The sequence below is a fragment of the Durio zibethinus genome, chromosome 23, assembly GCF_047325235.1.
Source record: "Durio zibethinus cultivar Kanyao isolate XHJ-2024 chromosome 23, ASM4732523v1, whole genome shotgun sequence".
Classification (NCBI taxonomy): domain Eukaryota; kingdom Viridiplantae; phylum Streptophyta; class Magnoliopsida; order Malvales; family Malvaceae; genus Durio; species Durio zibethinus.
This window is the reverse complement of record NC_143184.1, coordinates 1,209,403-1,223,112: the sequence shown is the minus strand read 5'-3', so window position 1 is coordinate 1,223,112 and position 13,710 is coordinate 1,209,403. Positions and strand designations below refer to the sequence as shown.

Sequence of the window (13,710 nt, the reverse complement as noted above, 5' to 3'; positions counted from 1 at the left end):
CCTAACGAAATTAGCCACCACCAACCAAAAGCAGAATAGAAATAGCAATCCATCTCTGCAATGCAAGGACAAAAAAATGTAAATTCGTTTAAAGGATCTCTGTCTTCTGTTGTCACTGACAACTACGTTTCTCTGTACATATATGAGAGAGAAGATATCTGAGTGGTCAAATCGATATTTCAAAAGCTTTTTTTGTTTGATTTTGTTATTATTGTTATAATAATTTGGCGGTGAATTCCCTCCCAAGGAGGCGCAGATTATCTGAAAACGAATCTCCTCCAGCTATTACCGGCTCACTTTTATTAGCAGGCTTACCCCATTCTGAAAGCTTCCAGCGACCAAACCATCACTATTTGTCACATTACAGGGTTAGAAGAATGTTTATACAGTGGTTAATTTATTTTAAGTGTAAACCTTAATATTCATTTAAGAATCAAGTTCGAGAATTAATGGACCGGAATCGGAAAACAATGTCAGAAATAATATGGCAATTGGCAATTAGTAAAACCATCGATATGAAGTACTACATTTATATAGATATATCTAATACTATTTAAATTTAAGTTTGAAACAACACTACTCATGAAAGAAAAGAAAACCTGATGGATGACCTGAGAAAAATTTTCTTCTCGTTTGTTTCAGTTTTGAGCCTTTGGCCTTGTTATACTTTAGTGGCTATGTCATCAGCACTTACCCATGGTTTATGCATTGTCCGAAGCAGCGACTCATATTTTTGGGAAGTTCACTTATAGTATATAAAACAAATTATCAATATATTTATTAATTTTATCCACAGAATGGGTGTTCAGAGTAAATTTTTCTTCAAATTTTTTGTTTTTTAATTTTTAGAAGTGTCAAAAATAAAATTTGAGGTATTTAAAAAAAATTTTCCATTAAAATTTTCAATTTTAGTACTCTCACAAAAGGTGATCTGCCAATGGTCTCAAAGTAGACATGTTGTATAAACAATCACGTCATCATTTGAGAAATATAAAAGATAGATGATAAGGATGTTATTAGTCATGCAAATCCACTCTACCTCTATTGCTTTATTCTTCTTTCCGTTAATTTGTTTCCTCCCTTTCTCTTATATACTTTATTAATTTGAGCATCCAGAAATATTGGGACTTTTAATTCTAGCTTTCCTTTGACTTTTTTTTCTTTGATAGATTTGATAGATTCATTACCTCAGCCTTAAGAAAAATTTACTCTTACCAAATGTGCCTCAATAAACCCTAACAATTAGTGCATTAGATATAAAATCAGCCATGATACCATTAAATGATTCTAGAGAGGTAAGTATCAATGATGATTGATATGTTTTACTTATCTAGTGAAGTGATAGGATAACTCTAGTATATATGTGTTGAGGAGATAAGCCATATTTTTGAGCTCATAGGAGTATACCAGAGAGCCTATACATACACATTAGACACTACTTAAATCCAAAAAATTAAGTTATTGAGTTTTTGGGTCATATATATATAGGATATCTTATTTTGATTTTTTAGTGATATGAGATTTTTTACTCATATATGAATTTTATCCCAATAATTTTTTCTATTCACGTGTGAGTTATGATCAAGTCTAACTTTGACTCCCTCATGCGAGTAAATCATATCAACACCTCATTTAGACAAGACAACATTACATCTCTAGTGTGCTTTTAGGTATGATTATAGCACTTAACCTTGCCAGCTTAGTTGTTTTAGTGCCTTTTTAAGCTTGCATTCCAGGTTGACTTAATACATCGTCCATTTAGATGTTTCACTTTTGCATAATATCATATACTCATTGCATCCAAGTTGAACTTTTTATTCTGATATCGGAGTTAAAACACGTGGATTTAATGGACGCGATCAACCTTTGATTTGTCAATAATCTCCTGCCAGCAACATCATTGGGTTCAAACACATTACTTTAGCTCTGATATCACTTGTTGGGCTTGAAATAACAAACACAACAATGCAAAAACAAAATATCGTAATAAACTCATAGCAATAGACAATAATTTACAATACAAAAAAAATAAAGTACACTAAGATTTACGTAAAAAACCCTCCAATATAAATGAAAAAAAACTATAGATAAAAAAAATTTTCACTATCAAATAATAGATATACGAAGTTATCCTCTAGCAAAACTATAGTAATTTGATAATTAGAGAAACAATTGAAGAAATCTCACTAAATAGGTGACTCAATAAATACATTATGAATTTGTTTTTAAGGAGCTTCAAACTTGATCTCCATCATTTAGAATGTAGAACAGTGAATCATAAATTTGCTGACAAAATTTCAATACAATCAGACTATGAATTGATTTTTGTTCAACTAACTCTCTTTTTTTCATTTTTTTTCTATTTTTTCTGGCTTTACTTCTCCTCTCTTGCTTCAAGATTTTGCAATATTGCTTTATATGGCCTAATTTACCACAATGAAAGTACTTCACTTTATCATTGAATTTAAACTATGTTTAAACTTACTACGATCTTTTGAGTTTTGACTTTTGTTGATGTTTCTATCTTTATTTTATGTGACAAGAGCTTGATTTCTAGGGTCTAAATCTTTTCATATTACTTCTTCATTAAGCATATTATCTTTTATTATCTCCAATATCATCTTATAATCAAGAGATGAATTAAGAATAGTCACAATTAAAGTATTATGGCTGTCTATTAATGAACCTAGAAGAAATAATATCTTCATTTTATCATCTATCTTAAGCTCTATAGTAATTATTTGATTAAATATATATTGAAAATCACTTAAGTGCTCTGTAGTTGATCATCCATCATCCTTGTATAGTAAAGTTGTTAATTTTTTAACAAGTATAAGTTTATTCATCTTTTTTAACAAGTATAACTTATTCATACATGTTTTTCTCTCATACAATATTATTCATTTTTTTCAAACAATGTAGGTATCTGTCTCATTCAAATTTTTTAGTGATGTAAAATTCTTTATTCATATGTGAACTTTATCCCAACAGTATATATGCTCTATAACCTAATATCTTCAATTCCATTGCTTCATGGAATGATTACTGAATGCGAATGTCCAATATCATGAAAAAATCAAGTGAAAAGTTCAGCATTTTCCTTGGCTTCTTTTTGTTGGTGAAACTCAGAGTCCCTTTTTCGGCTTTTCCTATAAGCAATAGTGACTTTTATCATTTTGGTTACATCGGTTAGATTCACACAGTGCCAATACACATTTGTTACAAGCTCTAACATATTGGAGGGGCATACTAATGGTGAGTCCCAATGTACAGTGAGGTGGGTGGCTAAGTTGGATTGGAGGATAAATGGCAGACCAGGTTAAACAAAAGCTAAAGGTGAAATCTATGGAGGATAGATGCCCGGCATTTAGGGCTTTATTTAACAAAAGAGTTATATAGTTTCCCAGTTGGAGGCACAATGGAATTGTAGAGAACCGAGAAAAGGCTTCAGACCCCTCTTAACTGTGAAAACAACAGGTGAATGAGCCAAAGTTAATCACTCCCATGCACACGTCCCTTTCTTACTTCCCTCCCCCACCTCTGCCGCCTCTGCTCTCTCTATCTCTCTCTCTTTCTCACACAAACACAAGCACGCATCTATCGGGAATACCAACCATTAATTTTCTTTTGCCCTTTAACCTAAGCCGTTTATTAAATTTCTCTATTTTTTTCTAGCAGGGCCTGTTTATGATACATCAACAACTTGTGCAAAGTATTGAAAGTTGAAATTACAACAATGTACACGAGCTATATTTACAATGCAACAAGTCGAGTTAGAGAAGGAAAACAGTTTCTGGGTCTGTTTCATCTCCTAGTATATTAGTAGTATCTCTTATCTCTCTCTGTCTCTCTCTCTCTCTTCTCTTTATCCTTCATCCTCTTCTTTGTATCTTTAGCAACTCAACAATCAAGAAGATCAGATCAAGGTGTGAGAAACCTATCAAAATCCACTGATCAGTCAATCTATCAATCAATCAAATCAAAGATCAAAAAGAAAATAAAAAAGGATGTCGTCCTCAACAGCTGCTTTTTCTCCGGACCACCTCTCTCCCTCCGACCAGCTCTGTTACGTCCATTGCAACTTTTGCGACACTGTTCTCGCTGTATCACTTTCTCCCTCTTTCTCTCTCCTTTTCTTTTGTCCCCATTGTCTTCCTTATTAAACTTCTTTCTTTTTATCCCCAAAACCCTTTTAATGTTTAAGTTTTTACGATTGCATTCTTTTGTATTTGTATCATCTCAGGTGAGTGTTCCTTGCACCAGCTTGTTCAAGACTGTTACGGTTCGATGCGGCCACTGCACCAATCTTTTGTCCGTCAACATGCGTGGCTTGCTTCTTCCTGCAGCTAATCAGCTTCACCTTGGCCATTCTTTCTTTACCCCTCAGAATCTCCTGGTATACATATATTTTCTTTTCTGAAGAAATTAGGGTTTCAAATCTACAAACACAATTAACCTTCTCTGCCTCCTTCACCACTTAATTGTTCCTATACTCTTACTTTCCTGTTAAAATTTATTATAGAAGTTGGGTTACATTTGATTTACATATACATGCCAGGAGGAGATCCGAACTAGTCCACCACCAAATATGCTGATCAATCAACCAAACCCAAACGACACGGTTATGCCTGCTATTCCTGGAGGAATTGATGAGATCCCCAATCCTCCAGTGGTCAACAGACGTGAGATTCTTCACATTTTATTATTAATATCTAAAAAATTATAAGCTAAGCCACATAAATTGATTTGGGTCAACATCTGGAGAAGTCAAAGGTTCTCAAAACCTTTGTGCTTTAATAATATACTAGTCTAATTAGCCCTTCTGTGTCTCTTTCCAATTAAAAGGAAAAGACTAAGGCAAAAAGTTAAGACGCTATGTTTTACATGCCTACTTCCCTACATTTCCTATGCTTTCTTCTTTCTTCCTCTTTAATACATTTTCCCCCCTTTAAACACGTTTAACTTCATCTCTTGCTATTTCCATGTCTATATGGCAGTGGTAGCAGCAAGTCCACCAGAGACCTGTAGCTATTGTTAAGTTTCATCACTATTGTTATTACTTTAAAGTTGAAACTTGAAGCCTTGTATAGCTTGTATTAGTATACTTACTTTCTTCAGACAAATTTTCCCAAGATTCATTATATCCTAGATTATTTTTTTCTTTTATGGTGTAAAAAACCTTTTTTTTTTTTTTTAGTCAAATGGGTGCTTTCATTTCCTCTCTTCTCTTTCAGGTACCTTAACCATCAAATCCTAGCGTACAAAACGTCACTAGTTTTCAGTTTTGTCCATGTACGTATCTGAAATTAATTAAGAAAGAGAGAATTGATGTAATGAAAAATCCATGCAAAGATAGATAAATCTGTATCTATAGAGATGATGATGGGGTGATGATGAAGAGAGAGAGAGATAATGAAAGCCGAAATGCTACAAAAAAAAGTCAACAATGGGATTTTAATGCATCTGTCTCTTTGTTTGTCTGTGCTCTATCTGTTTTTTGTCCAGCTCCGGAGAAGAGACAGAGAGTCCCATCTGCCTACAACCGCTTCATCAAGTAAGTGATTAATTAATAATTTACCCCTATTCATTCATTCTTAATTAAGTTATTAATCCTCATCAGAGTTTTGCTATAAAGTTTAGTCTTGACAAAACTGTTTTGATTGGACAACAATGAAGCACATGCATGATCTTGACATCTATCAAATCTGCAGGGACGAAATCCAACGCATCAAAGCTGGGAATCCTGATATAAGTCACAGAGAGGCCTTCAGTGCCGCTGCCAAGAATGTGAGATCAATGATTCGAGCATTTCTACACTCTCTTTAGCATCTCTTTTCTTTTTCAATTTTTTTTTTCAATTTAGACAATCTTGGGTCTAAATTTGCTAAGGCCATAAAAAAAAAAAAAATCCAAGGGTATAGTCATGTTGTTGTACTATTTTTCTACGATTAACCAATTACTACTCACTGCCAGTTTCCTTTTTTCTATCTTTTAGTGGGCTCACTTCCCACACATACATTTCGGACTTGTGCCTGATCAACCCGTGCAGAAAACTAACGTATGCCAACAGGTATTTTAAACCCTAGTCCCTAACTAAAGACTAATAAACTGGTTTTGGTTTTCTTATTGCTTTGGCCATTAATCCTTTTCTTTTTTTTTTCTTTTCATTTTGTTTTGGTGGACTGTGTATGTAGGAAGGAGAGGACGTGCTCATGAAAGATGGATTCTTTGCTCCTGCCAATGTGGGTGTCACTCCCTACTAAACAAAGTGAAACTATTGTTAGGGTTTCTTTGTTTCTTGATCTCTTCTACTTAGAAGTTATTAGGTATCTTTTTAATTTTTAAGACATGTTCTCTCATAAGACACTCCAAACTTTGTGTTTCAATTAATTTATGTCAGTAGTTATGGGAACGGATTTTGATGTCTAGAATTAATGTTATTGTGAAACCCAACATATCTGCTCTACGTATGTAGCTACAAAGAACTCTTATGAACATGAAGGCTTTTATGCTGATGAATATATAGTTCTCAGACGTTAGCCTTATGTCATCCTAGTTCTTCAAAATTTAAATTCCAATGGTTAATCTTAGCTTAATCTTTTTTTATTTGTATAGTTTTCATCCTTTTAAATTCAACATTGGTAGCTTTATATTTTCCCCCAAAACAAACTATATATATAGCAACATATAACAAGAAGATCATATAATAAATAACTATATATATATATAAATATATATATATATATACATACATACAAATGTGAAAAACTGTGATTTATCAATTTTATTTACGGAAATAGTGCATAGCAAAAGTTTTGGGAGTGTTTAGAAAAAATATTTCTTTTAAAACTTTTTTAATTTTCAATCTTTGAAGGACATCCTAATTAAACACGTGGACCTGCTAACACAAATTAAGGAATTCAGCATACTGTATTATAATAAGTAACATTATAGAGAGATATGTTATACTTAATTATCGTTTCAAGTTTCCTAAGTCTTTGTTAATTGTTATGTAAGTATTTGACAGTATTCCATTTCCATTTCTCTTTTTTGGATAATCAGTAAGCTTTAGTTATCCAAAAGAAATTTCCCTCTTTCTCCATTTTCTATATGAAAATTGCCTCGCCGAGAGTGTATGGTATGCTTGCTCAATCCTCGTTACTTTAAAATATATAAGCAGTAAAAGAAAAAGAAGTATAAACCTGGAGCATAACTTAATTAGTTCGTCCAACTACTCTTGAGAGTTGACATCTATAACAAGTCTAAGATTTGAATCCCTACAATCCTTTTTCTTATTTTCGTCCTGTTGTCTTGTTTGTTAAAAAAAAAAAAAAAAGGAATTGTAGGAAGTACCTTATCTTGGTGGGTTAAAGGAAAAGAAGTCCAGTTGTACCCAAAATTTTTCTAAATGTGCAGAATGGAAGAGTGGCCGGTTCAAAGTTTTATAAAAATAACTTAAACGTTTACATGTACCAAAACTTTTTTTTTTTACGACATTTAGATGTAAGGGACCCTTCCATAGTTAATTAGTTTAGGTGTTGAGCATTGGCGTCTGGAAGACAAACATATGTATTTTGTTTTCTTGAATTAATAACCATATTTATTTGGTGGTGTATGTTTTATACATGGAAGGTGTCAAAAAAGCAAGCACCATACGGAGGCATTTCACTTTGGACGAAGAGGCCAGATTTTCTCACTTTGGACTACATTGATTGGGCTAATGTTTTTGCTTTTTTAGGCCAGATTTGGGCTGCTGTTTAGTTTGCTGAACATTACCTTTACATTGCTGTTAGATTTTTGGGCCACATGAGTACCATCATATGATAACTATGAAGTTCTTCATGTTGACCCAAAAATAAAACATGCTTCTCTTAAGGCATGGCTCAAAAAGACCCGACTAGTCCACTAATCATGGACATGGTGATGGAGATCTGAACAATGGGGAAAAGGGTAATTATAGTTCGATGCTTACTGGTCACCAAGTTGCACAGTAAGATTGAAACCTAGAAGAGCAAACAAGACAACCAGACAAAAGCATAGAGTCGAGAAAACAAACATTATACCAGACGGGCCAGAATCTCAGTTTGAACGAAGGAACTAGGATAATCATATGTAGGAAGTAAGAGCTTGGGAGCTAGGAGGCCAAAGGAATCTAACAACGAGATCAGGACAAAAGGATCAAACCTGACGTGCAAGAAACTACTGTAAAAAGGGAAATGCTAATATGAAGAATATTTTCAAAAAATATAAATCAAAAGTATGCAACAAGTAACACGGTTACAGTTCATTTCTTTCAAACTGCAGATAACTGGTTGGTGTAAAGAATTGCGCCTAGACTTACATAAAAGACCTGATCCAGACCAGAGAGAAAAAAAATCAAGCACTCACACCCATATAGTTGCAACTTCCAGCGGAATTAATAATACTGATATGTGCAGAAAGTAAAACCGACAGTTTCAAAGCAATCATCACAAGAAAAGACAATGAAATATCAGTAAACGCAGAGTTAGATATACATTACATATTGGGGCAGAGTGTAGCAGACCATAATTTTATTGATACTACTGCAAATCCAAAATCTTAGCACCGTAGATAAGTTAGTAAATTATAGATACGCAACAACATAAGTTATTGCAGAATTGAAGTTCAAGCACATTTCTTTTACATAATTAGTGATTCACATATATGGTCCAATTGGATAATATAGCATCAAAAGAACATAATAAGATTATTTGCATGTCATCGGATGAAAGAAAGGTAAGATGATCCTTTGATTGCAGTGCAATAGCAAAATAAAAGCTCGTTCCCTTAGCTGGTTTTTCACCACGATTCTTTTAAAATGCAAGGGAGCTTGGGGTATAAAATGTCCAGAGAACATTCACATTGCATATACTCGGATGGGTAGACAGTAAAACAAACAAAAAATTACGAGGCAAAAGTGGTGTTCATCAATAAGAATAAATGCATTGATCACCGGGTTCCAGATTCAATCGATTCAAGAAAAGCAATGAAAGTGTCTACAAAACCAACCAGAAGATATGATCTTAAGAGGATCATCCATGCTAACATAAAGCCATTAAAGAACTCAACCGCATTGAGGTAGGAATGCAAGTTTGCTCTACATATTTGCTTTAATCAGAGAAGTAATTTAAAAGTGGAATAATACAAAGTCAAACTGTGTAAGTAACGACTATGTGGATACACGTTTGGGTAGTATTTTTCCTGTGTCAAAGGAAATCACAGAGCTTAAAGAGAAGGAAAAAAAAAAGGAACGGGGGGAAATGCTTTACAGTGATTTCTACATTGGACTCACATGAGAATTATATGAAAAGAAATTCACAATCTGGAGATGTGGTTAAGTATCAGAAGATAGCCAAGAAGCTGCCTTAACTGCAGTCACTCCCTAGAGCCCAGTGCAAAGTCCAGCGTTAGTATTTTTTAAGTGTTTACATACTAGTTATCTTCTTGAGGATCAAGGCAGCCACTAAAACTGAAACTTTGATCTTTAGGATCCCATCTACAATCCCAGCCCTTCAACGACTGCAGCCAAAGATTCAAACCAAAATAACCTTTGCTCCAAAATCCATTTTATAAAGAGAAGATTTAATATAACTTAATTCTCTACATGGTGCAATATTTGAGCAACTACCCTGTACATTTCAACCCACTTAAATAGACCTGAGACTGAATCACAGTCCTTCCAATTTTAAATCCTGGAACCACTGTGAACCCCATTTTCACCCTAGTTTGGCCAGGCAAGTTATATCTCTTGGTGACATCTTCCATGTATACCATTGAAAAATCAACTCCTCTTTCAACTTGAAATATCTCAACCACAGGATCAAATGAAAAGGCCAGCTTATGAAGTGCCCAAATTGAACTAGCCATGCTCACAAATGACTCATAGAATATGCTCAATGACCGCCATGAATTCATCACAACTTCATTTCTATCCAAATTGCTAAAAATTGACGACTCCATGGCGGGATGGATAAGCTCTTGATACTTCTTCTCACAAAATCTTGAGTATTCACAGTTTTGGTTCCTACTCAGCAGCTCCATGGGATTGCTAGATACGTGCTCAAGTAATTGCTTCAATGCACAAGTAGCGTTATTCCCATTACATAGAGGTTCGTTCTCGCTCAAATCAAAGCCTTCAACATCGAAACCCCGAAACATCCCCAAACAAACATATGACAAGAAAGCAAATCTATTGTGTCCTTTCTTAGCATAATCAATATCAGGATAAACCAAATTCGCCACCAAATCAAGATCCCAACCCGCTTTTCTCATCAAACCAATCAAAATCTTACTAAACTTATGGGTTGCTCTACAAGCATCATGCAAAACAGAATAAAAAACCCTAACAGTTAACAGAACATCACAAGCTGAATTCAAATTACCAGACAATTTTTTGGATAATTTCGTGTTAGCCCATCGTATCTCAGCTAATTTCTTCCTCAAAGATGAAACTTCATTGTCTTTTTCATCAATCTCTTCTTGCAAACGGTTAGAAACCGTTTCCAAAGTTCTCAACTTGCTTTGATTCTCTTGCACTTGAGCTTCCAAGCAAGACCCAAGAGACAACCCAGCTTCAAATTTTGGATTCTTTCGAAATTCCCTATAAAAACGCTTCAAATCAGACAATCTTTGAAGATGAGAAACCAAAGCTCTATCAGCGGCTTTCACACTTTCCTCCACGAATGGCACGTGCGAAGTTTGTAACTGAAGATAGGACGCTTCAAACGAAGAAACAGCAGCAAAAACAGAAGAAATCAAAGATTCGGCTATCTGGGTATCGATGGTTCTACTCTGAAAACTGTTATTAATCGAGGAAGAGGAATTCAGGGGAGGGTCGGGCTTGATGACGACGACTTTTTGGTCGGTGATGAAGTCTTCGGTGGAGTCGAGGAGGGAAAGTCCATCGGAGTCGGAGGGGTGGTTGTTGTTATTGTCGTCATCGGCGAAGAACTCGAAAGTTTTGGTCTTGAAAGCCAAGGCGAATTTTTGAAACATTTCAGAGATTTGTGGGGGCTTAGGTGTTGTTGGAGCTGGATTGCCTTCCATTTCTGTTTCTGTTTTCTGCAACAGAAATGGGAAAAAACGAAAGGTTTTTGCTTAGTACTCCTTCTGTCCCTGTTTTTTTTTTTATTTTTCGCTCTCTGTCAGGGAAAGAATGGTGCCTGCTTTTGTTGAAGAAAGAGGAGTGTTGCTTTGCTTTTTGGGTTGTGCTTTGGATGCGTTGGAAGGAAGGCATGTAATTTCCTTCGAGTTTTCTCCTTGTCTTTCCCTTTTTAGTTTCTTTTTTTTTAATTTTTAGTTTTAATGTTTTTAGTCCCCTTGTTCTGCTGACTTTTTTTTAGGAAATTCGGGTAACGGTAATTAGGGGCAAGGCTAGGCTTATAGATGAGTATGTCCTTTTTTGTGACCGACCGATCTGGTTTCTTCTTTTGTCTGACTTTTCCCTCATCTTTCCCTTCAGATTTTTCTCTTTTTGGCTTGGACTTTGAAGGTTGACTTAAGGCATTGCAGTGCGACCACGTGGTTGAATTAGGGAAATGAAGAAAATTCTGTTTACTACTTCATTAGTCATGGATCTTTCTTTATGCCATCTATTATTTGTGATGAAGAAAATGTCTCCTATAGTGTTAGGTTAACAACAATTTGTGATGATTGTTTAACAGAAGATTAGGCTATTCATATTCATGCATTGAAAAATCTTCGATTAAACTTTTAATTTAATTTTGCAGTCAATGGTTACTCAACATATATCAAAATGGACTTTTCTGCCATGGACTAAGGTTAAAACTCATATATGCATGCATTGACTTACAGAAATTATAGTGGTTAACAACATTGTAAGAAAGCATGAGTTTGAAGGGGGAGAAAAAAAAATGAAGTTTGAACAACTCTTTCTATTAGTGAAAACATAGTGCAAGAGAATCTTCGTAGCTGGTACTACTTGGTATAACTCTAGCAAGAAACATCCAGAAAATCCTTTTGCAAGTAGGTTGGGAACTTGGGATTTCCTCAAAGTAGCTGGTTGACTAGAAACAAAGGAATAATTGTTTGATGGAAAATTTGAGCCATGATTGGGAAGTAGGTTAGGGTTTGTTGCATAAAGTCAGAGAGTGAGACAGTGAGTCCGTTAAATCGGCGAAAGGAGCTAAATCAACTGATAGGTTCAAACTCTTGTCCAAAAGAAGAAACAGTAAAAAGCAGACGACGGCATCATAATTAGCAGTAAATCCCTATTATTGGCATCTTAATAACACTTTCCTAATGCAAAAATATTATATAAATACAAATTTCTAAACCTTATTTCACTTATCTACAAATAATATAGTTTAGTTAGATAGCTTAGTAATAATTAAAAAGGGTTAATTATTTTTCATGTAACAAATTAAGATCAGCTAAATTTGTTCCCATTAAACATGGGATTCAGACTTGAGTGCTGTCTGATTTAGCTGTAGTCACTAGACAAGGAATTGCTGCAGGTCCTTTTCAGTTAAAGAGAAACGCTAAAGCCTGTTCAAAACCATGAAACAAGGGGACCATGGAGTTAATTTTCATGATTGGATCGTTGGTAATGATAAAGCACTGGGAAGCAGCCTTAGTCCATGGCAGAACTTTCCCCATCATTAACCAACCAAAATTGACTGGTTATTGGCAGATATATGCACTTGGGGCCACCGTCATGAAATTGCTACAAGCTTTAGAATGCATCTAAACTTACAAAGTTAGATGAAAGGATATTGGTTGAAGGAGCAGTTGATCTGTAGAAGATAAAATATTCCATTATATTTTATTTCGTCATTGAATCAACTTGGAAAGTTGAAGTGTTTCAATTGAACTAAATAATAGGTTATTCGATTTTGTATATATACAAATGTTGTGAACTGATCAAGTGGCAGCTGCAATGTTGGGATTCTCTTCTAGCGTCCAGGCTTCCGACAATATTCACAGCTAATTCAAGTTTATAAGAGATTGTTATGTAGTCTGAACTTAAGAGCTGTAACTGACAATCAGGGAATAGTTTATCATGATTCATCATAATGTATCACAAGTGACAGACATTTATTAATCTTGTAGAAAAAACCATGGTGTCCCTCTTAATGTTTGCCCATTGACCTGCCAGCTAGATAGTACCACATTTTGCTTTTGTTAAAAGAAAAAAAACTCTTAATCCTCTGGATTTTTAATTCATCTGATATATATATATAATTCAGTGTGAAAATTGAAAAATGAATATGTTGATTGTTGGGTTCAGAGTTTTTTATTATTTTACTTTAGAAAGAAAGCTTGGGTTTGGACTTCAGAATATCTGTGGACCCAATTGGCTATTGACTGCTTGGGCTTATTGAAACCAAACCTCTAACGCCCAGATTGAGCGGAAAAACCACAAGGCCTTTTCTGATTTGTGGACTAGTTGCATGGGTTAAGATTAACTATCTTTCGAAACGCAAGTTTGTCATGTAAAAGATATACTTTAGTTACAATATTCTTCACTTATAATTTGGGATTTGTAGACAATTTATTCATTTGAGCCCAACTTCAGCAACAAAATTTATGCCTAAATATCTGCTACAATCACTATTGGGTAAAAGTTGAATTGTATTCGGAGTTGGAATCAGGCTCATTTGTTCAGCTCCAGCTTCAGCCACCGCCATTCCATTTATATACTCCATTCCCAATTCGGCCGTTACGCTA

At 34.6% G+C, this 13,710-nt stretch overlaps 2 protein-coding genes across 2 annotated transcripts; one reads left to right on the top strand and one right to left on the bottom strand.

Annotated features, from left to right (window-relative positions):
• The first annotated feature begins 3,313 nt into the window (after positions 1-3,313).
• On the top strand, positions 3,314-6,585 carry AFO (Plant-specific transcription factor YABBY family protein). Its single transcript, XM_022913936.2, has 7 exons — positions 3,314-4,103; positions 4,244-4,396; positions 4,559-4,682; positions 5,506-5,554; positions 5,712-5,787; positions 5,996-6,070; positions 6,195-6,585. The coding sequence occupies exons 1-7, from the start codon at positions 4,008-4,010 to the stop codon at positions 6,261-6,263; spliced, it is 642 nt and encodes a 213-aa protein (XP_022769671.1). The 5' UTR covers positions 3,314-4,007; the 3' UTR covers positions 6,264-6,585.
• A 2,509-nt stretch (positions 6,586-9,094) lies between these two features.
• Positions 9,095-11,288, bottom strand: LOC111313774 (DUF641 family protein (DUF641)). The gene has a single exon (XM_022914518.2). The coding sequence runs from the start codon at positions 11,065-11,067 to the stop codon at positions 9,646-9,648; it is 1,422 nt and encodes a 473-aa protein (XP_022770253.2). The 5' UTR covers positions 11,068-11,288; the 3' UTR covers positions 9,095-9,645.
• Positions 11,289-13,710: the final 2,422 nt, after the last annotated feature.

Coding starts and splice junctions, on each gene's coding strand:
- LOC111313774 (XM_022914518.2), bottom strand. CDS start 11,067: ATGGAAGGCAATCCAGCTCCAACAACACCTAAGCCCCCACAAATCTCT.
- AFO (XM_022913936.2), top strand. CDS start 4,008: ATGTCGTCCTCAACAGCTGCTTTTTCTCCGGACCACCTCTCTCCCTCC. Junction 4,397..4,558: donor TTACCCCTCAGAATCTCCTG/GTATACATATAT, acceptor TATACATGCCAG/GAGGAGATCCGAACTAGTCC. Junction 4,683..5,505: donor TCCTCCAGTGGTCAACAGAC/GTGAGATTCTTC, acceptor TTTTTTGTCCAG/CTCCGGAGAAGAGACAGAGA.